The 12,659-nt window shown below is 40.6% G+C and overlaps 2 protein-coding genes across 5 annotated transcripts in view; one reads left to right on the forward strand and one right to left on the reverse strand.

The window, feature by feature from the left end:
* Positions 1 to 8,715, forward strand: part of slc44a4 (solute carrier family 44 member 4) — a 29,252-nt gene extending 20,537 nt beyond the window's left edge. For 3 of the 4 annotated variants that reach the window (XM_042076794.1, XM_042076795.1, XM_042076792.1), the window contains 10 exons: positions 664 to 756; positions 914 to 1,016; positions 1,743 to 1,999; positions 2,636 to 2,730; positions 3,068 to 3,171; positions 3,367 to 3,440; positions 3,536 to 3,606; positions 3,699 to 3,793; positions 4,296 to 4,380; positions 4,487 to 5,323. In XM_042076794.1, the coding sequence (XP_041932728.1) occupies positions 664 to 756; positions 914 to 1,016; positions 1,743 to 1,999; positions 2,636 to 2,730; positions 3,068 to 3,171; positions 3,367 to 3,440; positions 3,536 to 3,606; positions 3,699 to 3,793; positions 4,296 to 4,380; positions 4,487 to 4,599 (1,090 nt within the window). In that variant the 3' untranslated portion in view covers positions 4,600 to 5,323. Of the gene's footprint in view, positions 1 to 663; positions 757 to 913; positions 1,017 to 1,742; positions 2,000 to 2,635; positions 2,731 to 3,067; positions 3,172 to 3,366; positions 3,441 to 3,535; positions 3,607 to 3,698; positions 3,794 to 4,295; positions 4,381 to 4,486; positions 5,324 to 8,395 lie in introns of those variants that run through there. The other variant, XM_042076793.1, reaches the window with a different exon arrangement.
* rnf5 (ring finger protein 5) lies at positions 6,363 to 11,602 on the reverse strand. Its single transcript, XM_042076811.1, has 6 exons — positions 11,342 to 11,602; positions 10,058 to 10,076; positions 9,127 to 9,239; positions 8,983 to 9,037; positions 8,780 to 8,891; positions 6,363 to 8,571 (listed from the first exon to the last, which is right to left on the reverse strand). Exons 1-6 carry the CDS (start codon positions 11,545 to 11,547, stop codon positions 8,459 to 8,461), a joined length of 618 nt encoding a protein of 205 aa, XP_041932745.1. The 5' UTR covers positions 11,548 to 11,602; the 3' UTR covers positions 6,363 to 8,458.
* Positions 11,603 to 12,659: the final 1,057 nt, after the last annotated feature.

Consider the following 12,659-nt stretch of genomic DNA (forward strand, 5'->3'; position numbering starts at 1 on the left):
ACAACACAATATCAACACTCTAGGAACCATTTAATACCACTGGTATTGTTATAAACATTGGACAGTAACCTCCATCATCAAACATGTTCTGAATGTCTTTTTAAAAAAATCTGATACCGCATGGCGCAGTCACTGAGATCACAGAATTCATAGTTTACCCACCTCTTATTTTACCACTACACCCCTGACTACATTTAAGAATAACTATAAAAGGGTTAGAAATATTGTAAGGAATATGCAGTCTTTGTTGTGGGTAGATGTTTATAGTGAATTCTTATTGTTATAATAGAGTAACAAAACACTAGATTTGGACTTAGTGTGAGGTGGCGGTGAGTGCACCAGGAGCATTGTTTTGCTCATGTCCTCAGGGGCTCCATAGTATTTAGTCTTAGGGGTTTTGCATTTTGTAATTTTATCACCGAGTCATTATATAGGGCTAAAGAGTTTGTGCAGTGTCTGTGGATATTAGCTGGTAAATCTTAAAATACAGATGTGATGAAGAGACAAGTTTGGTTTTCTTCTTCTTTCCATGTAAACAACTCTCATCACAACAACAACAACAACAAAGCGCTTGTTGGGCTCGGTCCATCATCTGTTCTATGTATGGCGTGTGTTTCAGCTGTTCCACTGACGCATGCTTCTACCTGTGCTTTGGCATTTCAGGGCTGTGGGCTACATGATGTCTACACTCTTCTTCCCCATCTTCACATTCATCCTGCTCGTGGTGTGTGTGTCATACTGGGGCATCACGGCTTTGTATCCACTTCAGATACTGCGTGTGTTATAACGGATTTCTCTGTTTATTTTGGAGGTGTGTGTGTTTGAATGTTTCTATGTCTGTACCACTGTGGATTAGAATGTCCATCACTATTAGAAGACTTTGGTGGTTATTTCACTTGACTGACGTGTTCAGATATCTGGCCACCTCTGGCGGTCCGGTGTACAATGTAGTGGCCCTCAACTCCACTGAAGCTGACTGCAAAAATGTGAATGGAAATGACTCCTGTGACCCTTTGGTGAGTGACCGGGTGAAGCTCTTCACCTGACCTACAGTATTGTATAAGAAGTACATTCTTCTTGTACAATACTTTAACTCCAGCGAGTTGCCACTATTTTGAGACAGATATGCTTGAATGCTCATGATTACATTACATTACATTACATTTGGCTGACACAGTTTTAACCAAAGCAACTAACAACATGGTAGTGATAACTTTGTCATATTGTTGCAAGAGTACACGTGGTGACCGCTAATTGAGATTTTAGTTGTGGAGGAACTGTGATGAAACCCTATGCATAAAATGTCTGCCGATCTGTTCCTACCTCTTCACAGTACTTCATCATAAGGTTTCTGATTGGCTTATAAATGTCAAACTCAGTCAAAATTGTTCACACCCACATTCCACCTGACCTTCTCAAGACAAGTAATGTATTAACTACCATCGTTAAACCTGTTTTTAGGTACAAGGCTTTGAATAGTACACTGTCTGAAATATGCTTGTGCTCTTTTGGACTGAGGCATACTCCACATGGCATAGTGTGGGGTAGTGGGATGGTGTCTATCGTATTCTTTGCCAGGTCATGGAGTTTATGAACACTGGAAAATGTCTGCCATAATAGAACTGTTAGTTTGATGTTTAATTAAGAGAAGTGGTCCAGACCTGACATGCAATAATTCTCTCATTCTCTCATTCCCTTTTCCCCACCTATTCCTGTATTTCCTCCTCCGCTCATCTTCCCAGACATTTAACTCCAGCAGCTACTCCTGCCCGTCAGTTCGCTGCATCTTTGTGAAGTACAACGACGAGGGCCTTTTCCAGCGCAACCTTTTCAATCTGCAGATCTACAATGTGGTTGCCTTCCTGTGGTGTGTGAACTTTGTCATCGCTCTAGGCCAGTGCACCCTGGCTGGGGCGTTCGCCTCGTACTACTGGGCCTTCAGCAAGCCATCTGACATCCCCTCGTTCCCGCTGGCGCAGTCTTTCATGCGCTCTCTACGGTGAGAAGCCGTTTTGTCAGTACTAAAGTAGGACACTAGTGGGCAGTGTGAGGCTTCGGCTGGAGTTGAGTGTTCTGAGGGTGTCATTTTCTCTGTGTGGACTACAGTCATAGTCATACAGGAACACATTTCACCTTTCAGCAGGGGAATTTTGAATGTTCGGCAACAATTTCAGCATGGGGAATTTTGAATGTTCGGCAACAATTCCATGTTGAAGTCAATGAACCCAGAAACTATTTAGAACATAATTTTTTTTGTGTAAGTGAAGCATAAATTACCCTTTTTGTTTGTAAATAACTGTGAATTTAGTGTTTGAGTGTGAAGGTTGTCTTGTACATAATGTTCAAACATGTTTTTTTGTTTTTGTTTTTTTTGTGTTTGTGGTTTTTATTAGCAGAACTGTCAGTAGGCCTACTTGCTGTTTCCATGACACAAGCAGCAACTCAGTAACCACAGTAACAAGTCACCTTGAACGCAAATTGAAAGTTCAGTGACAACAACCACCTACTGTGGTGGAAGTGTCCAACTCAGTAACCACAGTAACACGTAACCTTGAATTCAAACTGAAAGTTCAGTGACAACAAGCACGTACTGTGGTAGAAGTTTTCACTGTCTGTTTCTCTGCTGCTTTCTCAGATACCATGTTGGCTCTCTGGCGTTTGGGGCTCTTATCCTTACACTGGTGCAGGTCATCAGGATCATACTGGAGTACCTGGATCACAAGTTCAGATGTATGTCGCAGAATCAACCTCCTATTTCTCAGACCCAGATAACCATCCCTCAGACAGACACATTTGAGCTTTGTACACCTCAGGGACTTCAAACTCATTGTTTGAAGTCCCTGAGATTTTCAAATTGTTGTAATGTTGGCTGGAGCACTTAATTTTTGTCGAGTAATTGTAGAGATATCCTGATGTTATTTACTGTATGGTCACAGGCTTCATCATGCACCTGTTGCATAGTAATTCACCATCATTTGTGTCTTCCTCAGGGCCGTTACACATTACACATTGTAATTTCACAACATTAACCGTGTGTGTGTGTGTGTGTGTGTGCGTGTGTGCACAGCTGCTCAGAATAGTTGTGCACGTTTTCTGATGTGCTGTCTGAAGTGCTGCTTCTGGTGCCTTGAGAAGTTCATCAAATTTCTCAACAGGAACGCTTACATCATGGTAGGACAATACCTCTGACTCATCACACCATGCTTTAGACCGCTCACAGTAACTGACTTTCAGTACAGTAGTCAACAATGTCAACAATGTGGCCATTGTCATTGCATATCTTAACCCACTAAAGGTTACCCTCATTGCTATTTCATGCCACTCATGTAAAGACTGTTAACATACAACTTTATTTGCATTTTCCAGATTGCTATTTATGGCAAAAACTTCTGTGTATCAGCCAAAAATGCCTTCATGCTACTTCTGAGGAATGTTGTAAGGTCAGTGTAATCACCCTTGGCTGTGATGTTTGGTGAAAATGCATGTATTGCAGGTTCACATATGTTTTCTGAATCACTTTGCTTTTGCCTTCCAGGGTCGTGGTGCTGGATAAAGTGACAGACCTGCTGCTATTCTTTGGAAAGTTATTAGTAGTTGGTGGAGTCGGTAAGAACTCTCACAAATGTCATACCCCCCAACAGCTTTAGCTTTTTCCTTACATTTTTGTGCATACAGCCAATCCATGTTCTACTCTCTAGGTGTGCTGGCGTTCTACTTCTTCTCGGGGAGAATCGAGGTCCCAGGCGGCTCTTTCCAGGCCAGCTCTCTGAACTACTACTGGATGCCTATAATTGTTAGTGACACAATGTATTTAGTTTTATTTTTACTTGAATGTGGAAAACACACAGGATTTGAATCGTGGGCAATCTCAAGTCCTACCTAGAGCTAATTTAACTAAGTTAAATCAATTTGCAAATTACCATTATGGACATTGGGCAAGACCTTAAGCGCAAACATTGATCAGATCAATATTCCCATATGCCACAAAGTAGCTATAATTCATGCACAAGACCTTTTGGTTATTGACAGATTTCGCTCTTTGCCTGCTATTTAAATTAGGGCCCATAATGTGTCTGTACTTGTGCCACCCAGCCCAGACATTTAAGGTGTCTGCCATAACAGTGCAGAAATGGGTCCATTACGTGTGTATCATTGTAATATATGACTTTTTTTTTTTTACTTTCAGCTTTTGTTTGTTGTCTCAGTTACCTGGCACACCATAGTAACAACCAGCTTGCTTTATCATACATCATATGCGGTTAGCATAATGGTATGTTTGTCTTTGGTTGTTGTAGACGGTGGTGGTAGGATCCTATCTGATTGCACAGGGATTCTTCAGCGTCTACAGTATGTGTGTTGACACACTCTTCCTCTGCTTCTGTAAGTCTGCTGTAAATAACCTCATTCAGTGTCACGGATCACTAAATACTATGTGTTTCTTAATATTAACACCACTGTCTAAAAATTATTTCTCTGTGTCCCTTAGTGGAGGACTTGGAACGTAACGACGGCTCAATGCAGAAACCATACTACATGTCCAAAAACCTGATGAAAATTCTCAACAAAAAGAACAAGCAGGCCAAAAATGCTGAAGATTGACAGAGGCCTCCCATTCCCATCTGTCGTCCTCCTTTTAAAAGTAAATATCAGGTTCAGCACTCACTGATGCAAATGATGTTCATGCCCCCCTCTCTCCAACCTGATGTTTAAAATGCGCTCAAACTCCTTCTATTTTTCCTTCTATCTGATGCAAATGATGTTCATGCCCCCCTCTCTCCAACCTGATGTTTACAATGCGCACAAATTCCTTCTATTTTGCACTTTTCTTCTTTCTTTGGGATTCAAATCGTGGTCCAGATGGTCTACACCATTTAAGTTAAAACATTGTCTGACTGACACCATAGACACATATCATTGGACAACTTTTTTTTTTTATCTTCCAAAATAATGGGCCTTAAGATGTGTAGTCTAAATGAATACAGACTACCTGTTTTACTGTTTATTTAATTATACGCATTATATGTGTATATAATAGAATAGCGGATACCAGTTTGCTATCCAGTTGAATTTCCCTTTCTATAAAATAAAAAGCCCCAAATGTACAGGATTCAAAATTCAGATAGATTTTGAATCATAATTTATTATTTTACCAAAAGTAGATTGTTTTGATTTTATGTTGGATGTCTGTTGAAAACACACTCACTAGCAGTGAGTGGGCCAAAACATTGTAAATGATTTCATTTATACAGAATTTTTATGTTTTTAGTCTTTGCAATGAAATGTTTATATTTATCTGAATAAAACAATGATACAGTTCAACATCCTTCTGTTGGAACACTGTGATAAACAATGTAGTATGCACCTATCCTACAAAAATTAGAAGTGAAATGTCATGTTATACATCACTAATTCTACTTCCTTGTTGTTGAAGATGGCAACCTGTCCCAGCATAGAACCGATAACAATTCTTTCTGACTGGTGTCATCTGACACACAACACAAGCACTTTGTTTGTTGTGGAACAGGTTCTGAAGTCACAAGTTTCCAAGTATTACACATCAATGGTATTACACAGTTGACATATCTATTTAGAACCACACAACAAGATCCAGCACATTATACTTCCCTCTCTATATTTTTTTTTTAAAAATCCCTATTCCAAACCTGCACTACTTATTGTCTAATTTATTTAAAGAAAGTTACATGCTAGGTTTTGAGTTCTGTTCCAGCTCATTAGCCTTGTAGATGGCATGGGCCTCAAAAAGCCAGATCAAGGGAGTAGCCAGTTCAAACCCTGTGTTGTTCACCGTAAGTAATTAAAACAGGGTTTCCAGTTCTATTACAGTTTCTCTTTTAACAAGGCAGTTTTACAGATATATGGACCTGACAAAAAGCAATGCTGTAGCCAGTTTAAACCCTTTTTGAAGCAATTAGCCATTAATTAAGTCAAACTCTTTTCCCCAAAACAGTCCAGGTGTCTACTTAAAATTACCCAAAATATATGCATCTAAAAGAATAGCCTACTGTTGATATATGACGAACAAGATCTAGGCGAGCTTACTTTCTTTGCTCGCGTTTACTTGCATTCACTTAGTTGTGATGACCTCACCAATCACCACGCTGTGAATCTCAGAACTGAGGGATACATCAGTTATGACCTCTGCACTCATTCTCTAGTAATAGTATTGATTGATGCAGCATTAGTCTCCTCTGCACTGTAGCTAAACGAATACATGTAATATAAATGTACATCACCGAGACCATACTGACCAGGAAACACATCTTTGAATATTTAAGGCTAGATAGTGCCAGTCTTGAGTTGTTTTCATGACTTCAGAAACACAAGCAAATAATACACACTAATCAGCTGTATTAAACATTTATTTACTGACAGAAAACAGTCCTCATTTTAAGGTTATTTAAAATCTCTATCAAGACTCCTTATACCTTAAGAAAAAGACTTGTGGTACAAAGGTCATCTTCCTGTTCTTGGTGTCAAAGTATAATACAAATGAGTCATTGAACTAGACAGTGATATGCAAAAAAATAAAATAAAACCAATCCCAATTTGTCAATTGCCATGACTACCTGATGAAAAGCAGTTATTATACTGATTCAATTGAGCCATGTATCTACCTGACAATTTTATTGAGGAACAGTTTTGCCCATACAGACTTAATGAGTGACTTATCCCAGTTGACTCACTGGTTTACATAGGTCTTATCATCCAATTAAAGTCTCCGTACTGTCTGGTAGGCCAAGTAGGAAGTCAACCCATTGTATATTCCATGTACAATTAAGAACTAAAATTTCTGCACAACTTTATGCCCCACCTTGCATGGTAATGGCCAGTGGTGACATGTTTAAAATCAGCAAGTCATACTCATATATACACAGATATGTACACACACATATACACACACAAACAGACAAGACTTCAAGACTGAGAATAGCCATTGATACAAGAGGGACAGACACATCACCATGTCCAAATGTTCATACCAGGGAAGTTGGTGTGCTTCTGGAGCAACATGTACATTTGGTGCATCTCTACGGGTTGGGGCTGTGCATGGACATTAACCATCTTAACACTATGGAGAATAACACACCTGTTCTGTGCTACACCTGCATGTCAAAAGGATTCAAAATAGTTTGGGGCAAGAAATTATTGTTGCTGGAATAAAAATGTGGTAAAGGAATAATTACACACATACACACTCACACACTCCCCCCAAGCTACTAACACTTTACTCGTTTAGCCACTCACAGTACCTCTTGAGTTCTGATGGTCAGTCACATCTGTCAGGTCTACCTCAAGTGTCGCAGGATTTTGCAGTGAAGACACTAGCACTTCCATGTGTGTCCTCACTGTGCTGCGTATTATAGTATAACCAAGAAGTATAGAAGTCCTATACTCTGGTATAATCCTGTCACTATGTTGACCAGGAAAAAGATTGAGCTCTCTCTGAATACAAGATTCCATTATTACTGTTCCTGCTAGACTATTTAGACCTCAAATTAGTTACTTTACACCAAAAGCTTTCAGATGCATAACAGTACACCAAAGGTTCCATTATAAATGAATTATCAGGACATCGCACAATGATACGGTGGCTTGTATACTGCTATATTTAATGACGATTTAAGGAAGATATGTCATATCTAGTTAGTATTTATGAAACCAGAATTTACTTTATTTTTAATCTTACTGTAAACTACATGTCCTTGTGCAAATCTTTGAGTTAAAAATCACTTCTTTGGTATGAATCAAGCAAATAATATTATAGGAGAGACTTATTCTAGTGAACAAATTGTCGTTCAGCCTTCTCCAGTTCACTTCCTCAGAGGGCTTCTTGAGCAAAGTCTACCAAACTGAGAAGAAATTGCACTTCTCATGGCAGTGTGTATCACTCCACTTGTAATACTTCGGTCTAAAATCTACAACAGTGTACCTTGGGCAGATGCACCACTAGCTATCAATCAAACCTAACTGATCATCTCTGAAATACTGACTCAATTATCAATATCTACTCAATTTTCGATACGGACAGCATTCACATAGCCAATGGCACTCCAGTAGCCAGCTGTGCCGTGGCCTATCTGGCCAGGTCCCACTTCATGAGTGTGTGTGCACATATGGATCAGGTAAGGGATGAGGCCAGCAAGAGAGGACAGAGGGAGGTAGAGATGGACAGACACAAGTGCTTATTCACCACTAGGTTGTGTGTCATTGCACACTGCACTCTCATACAGTGCTGGCCTATTATGTGTAGCTATTAGTAGTCTCCCAATGAGTACAATTTGTATACCTAACACTCCACTGCTCTTTTGTGTGTGTGTGTGTGTGTGTGTGTGTGTGTGTGTGGTGTGTGGTGTGTGTCTATCCCAATCCCCAGCCTCACCCATCTCCCTGTCTCTCTCCTCACCCACTTTCAGTCTCTCTGCTGCAGCGGTCTCGCTTACACACTCAGCATCCAGAAGAAGAAAAAGATGGCCAGAAATAGGAAGAGAGAGTCTTGCCAGTTGTTCCCATTATTGGGGTTCCCGTTGCCTTGGTGATCACCCACATAATCTGAAGGGCAGGAAAATCAAGAGGGACTTCAGTTAGAAATCTATACATGTTAGAATAAGTCTTCAGAAATGTAACTTACATTGTATGTCAGGATGAGTGAATGACCAGGCAGAAAGCCTTCAAATAAAAGCTTGTAGATGCTTAGATCAGATCAGTGGGTGAGTATGCAGTGCACCTACGTGCAATAGGGTCACTGGGGAGTGTGTACCTGCTCTGTGGAAAGGGTCATTGGTGTTGAAGACTGTGGTGAAGAAACCGAAGGGAAACGCTCCTATGCCAAACGACATGTGGAAACCGGTGTCCCCAAAACCCTGGAAAGGCTACGGCACAGAAGGGCTAAATTAGCTCCTTTCAAATAGCTGAAGTTCTGTTTGGTCTCCAGTGTGTACAGACAGAATTGTGAATGCTCACCCCTCTACTCTCTGGCTCAGGTCTCTGGCCTTGAGGTCGAGGTGGGGTTTTTAACCTGCAATACACAAGCACATTCACATGGGACTGAGAAGACACACTACACAGCAGAGCGCTCTCCCGCTCAACAGAAGCCTGAATATGTACCTGGGGTCCTCTTGGCTGCTGCTTCCACGGCCATAGAGGGGGATGACTTTGTCTCTGCTGATGCCAGCCTTACACACAGGACACTGCTGTCTGCTGGGTCTGGTCTCTAGCCACTGGAATTGCAGAAATGGGAAACTCAGAAACACATACAGATAGAAAATGGTACAGCCATGGGGTATTCCCTAGCCATTAGTGGCCTTCGGAGAGTCAACAAGACCACACATCAAATCCTACACCACAGAAAAGTATGTGTCACTGTGTATGCAAAGGCCGACGCCAGGTACTAAGGTAACAGGGCAGCATTACATATGTCAATCATGTAAACGTTCACTCACAGATTCAAGAGAGCTTATGCTTCAAACAGGAACACATTCTAACTTTTTCCCAAAAAAGTAAACAGTATAAACACAAAAGTTGTTGTAGACAATAATACCATTATCCTTACAACCAAGAACAGTACAACCAATTGATTTAATGTATAGATGCCATACAAGAGAAAAAATGGTAAAATAAATGAAAGAACAGCTCTACCCAACTGTTAAAGACACCTCTGAAACTGCTTGTCCTCATAAACCATGTAAAGGCCCTCTACCTGTCTGCAAGGTCACTACTTCATTATTTGCCCCAAACATTACAGTTGGTGTGGTATCTCCCACAAGATAGCAGTAGGCTACTCCAAATGCACCGGTACTTTAATCTTTGTTTTTTGTTTATCCTCTGCGGGTTTAGTCCAACAGTTAACCAAAGTGTTTTCATCTTATGTTCAGCCTACATGTATATGAGGCAAACCACTGTGTGTAGGCTGTCAAGTCAACTGTGTGAATGAACAATCCCTCAAGTACACAATCACCTTATGGCACTTTAATCCAGATCTAGAGACTGACCAATCACATGGAGACTTACATAACTACAGGAAAACATATGGGCTTACCTGGTGCAAACAGGGCCAGCTACACACAGAGAGACATACAAAGAGAGAGAGAGAGGAGACATGTTTATGTTTCATGATTTTTTTTTAATGATCCCATGTGTATGCTACTTTACCTACAAGAATGAAACCGGTCTATTTAGTTGTAGTTTGCCTTGACATAGCCATTGAAATAGTGGAATTGCTTCTCCAGAACACGGACAACATTGGGCATACATAATATGATGAAGTGTGCAAACATCTAAGTATTATGGGTATTATGATGACTCATTAGATATCAAGGCTAACTGTTTAAAACAATGCGCTTGATTTGAGCCCTGTAATAGCCTAACCTATGATACCAGCTGCATGACAGGCCTATAGATATTTCCCTAGTGTCTCTGGTAGCCTATGCTTTTCACACAATGTTTCAGTAATATAGCTACATACTTGGAAAAGGCAGTTAGATAGTGTTGGATATGAAAATCCTTACCAACTAGTTCTAGCCTATTTATACAGGGGAGACACTGATAGCCAAGGAGAGAAGTGAACACACATGGATAGCTATAAAAACTATGGCTTCATTATACAACTACACACGACAAAATACTTGTATAACCCTTGAGCCAGCTCTTCCTATGTGATCTCAATAGCGATGCAGCGTTTGTTTGCACCTCCAACAGCATAGCGTACCTGGTTACCTCTCAAAAACACCCTCAAATACCCGTATGTTTGTGTAAAAAATGTACGTGCAAATATGACACTGAACAAGAACACAATCATGGTTCATTGATGTTGCAGAGTAAGGGTGGGATGAACATGTAGCTAGGAGGCAAGCTAATGTAAGGTGCAACAGCTGACGTTTTAGGGTGAGCATTAATGATCTGAACAAGCTACTAGCGCTCAACATTCCACGATTGGTGGTGACGTTAGATAGCTAACCAGGAACAAGCATTTCTATTTCCACTTGGAACTTACATTTTAATTTTCGCCAGCAGTGCCAAAAGCAACCAAGAAACATGATCATTTATTGCTAAGAGTTAAGATAGCCTCAATGTTGTTTGATCATCATGTATAACCTTAACGTAGTTAACGTTAGCCAATCGAGAGACACACCATAAGCTACAAACATACACTTTTACGTAGTTATGCATTAGCTGCACGGCAGTTCGCATCCACCAGAACTGTAACGTTATTAATAAACGCTCTTCGTGTACAATACAGTGGCACGCAAATCACGGAGAAGCAGAGTGAATGATATTTGGTATAGCATTAGCTTGCTAACCCAGCTAACGTTACAAGACATACCAGAATAGATGGCCACACAAACTGATGACCGCGTCTCTTGCTGTATCCAAACAAATATTACATTCGAACGTAGCCCGGTCTCGCTCGCGTTCACCTTCTCCACCGGTCTCGCTTGGGCCATCTCGCTCGTTACTCTTTTCACCAGACTGGAATCCTCTGCTAGCTGGTCCGCCGTCATTCGAAGGTCCAGGGTCTGCTGTCGCCATTTTTGTTTACGGCAAGCTGTGGTTTCAGAGCGTTTCGGAGGCCAGACTGCTGCTGCAGCTATAGTTCTAGAGCATCACAGTCCCGCCCCTCCTCCAAGAGAGCTTAGTTTCCGGAAGTACATTTCCCATTCATTTCTCCCATTGACGTTTTGGAAAAATCCGTATCTAAAGAGTTTTAGAGCATGTCTTAGGCTAATCAGCTACGGAGTAACTCATAAGCATACAACATATCATTTCGAGTGAAAAAACGAAGAGAAAGTCCAAAAAAAGTCAAAGGTACAAGACTGTGTACATATTTTCATTTCCGAGCGAAGGAACTACTCATCCCATAAACCACCGGGCCTCACTGAATAATATATAAGCAGCACGAACCAGCGCGAAATCATTTCCAACCGGCGACAGCACGCGAACCCTTTCCTCTAAACAGTGATTTTTATATAGTGAATGTGCAGTTAATAGCAGTTATTTCAGGAGTAATCGTGCAAATAATAGTGTTTTGGTATTGAATGTTATTTTTACCATCGTGTATTTTATATCGTGTGTGTGTGTGTGTGTGTGAAAGCGGTTAACGTTAACAACATTGTGCAGTGCTTCGTATCTGACTGCCATCCTAATGCATGGGCTGGTGCATGGTCTGCTCTTGGACCACCATATTCAGTTTGCTGTGAATTATTACACAAAATATTCATTAAATGTACGAAGAAGTATTTCTAGGTTAATGATTGATGATATGACTCGTACAGCAGGCCCCCCCCCTCCCCATGCTTCATGAGAGAGCACAAATTCCATTATTTCAAACACACTGTTTTATTTATTCTAGAACCCTATAGTAAATAATAATAACATAAATTATAATAATAATTTCACCCAAATGGGCCCTTTGAACATCAGTGGCTCATTCTGCTCTAAACAAACAGAAAACAACCAAATGAGCACATTTAGCCCCAAAATGGTCTCTTGAACAGTGGTGGTTCTGTCCGTGTGTGTGTGTGTGTGTGTGTGTGTTTATGAGTGATGTGTGTTGTAAGTGTTTGTGGCAAATTTTGATGCCTTGATGACTGATACTGGGGGCTCCCATATAAAGCACTGTGGTTCAATGTCAGCCATTTTCA

Source organism: Alosa sapidissima, chromosome 21 (genome assembly GCF_018492685.1).
Source record: "Alosa sapidissima isolate fAloSap1 chromosome 21, fAloSap1.pri, whole genome shotgun sequence".
NCBI lineage: Eukaryota > Metazoa > Chordata > Actinopteri > Clupeiformes > Clupeidae > Alosa > Alosa sapidissima.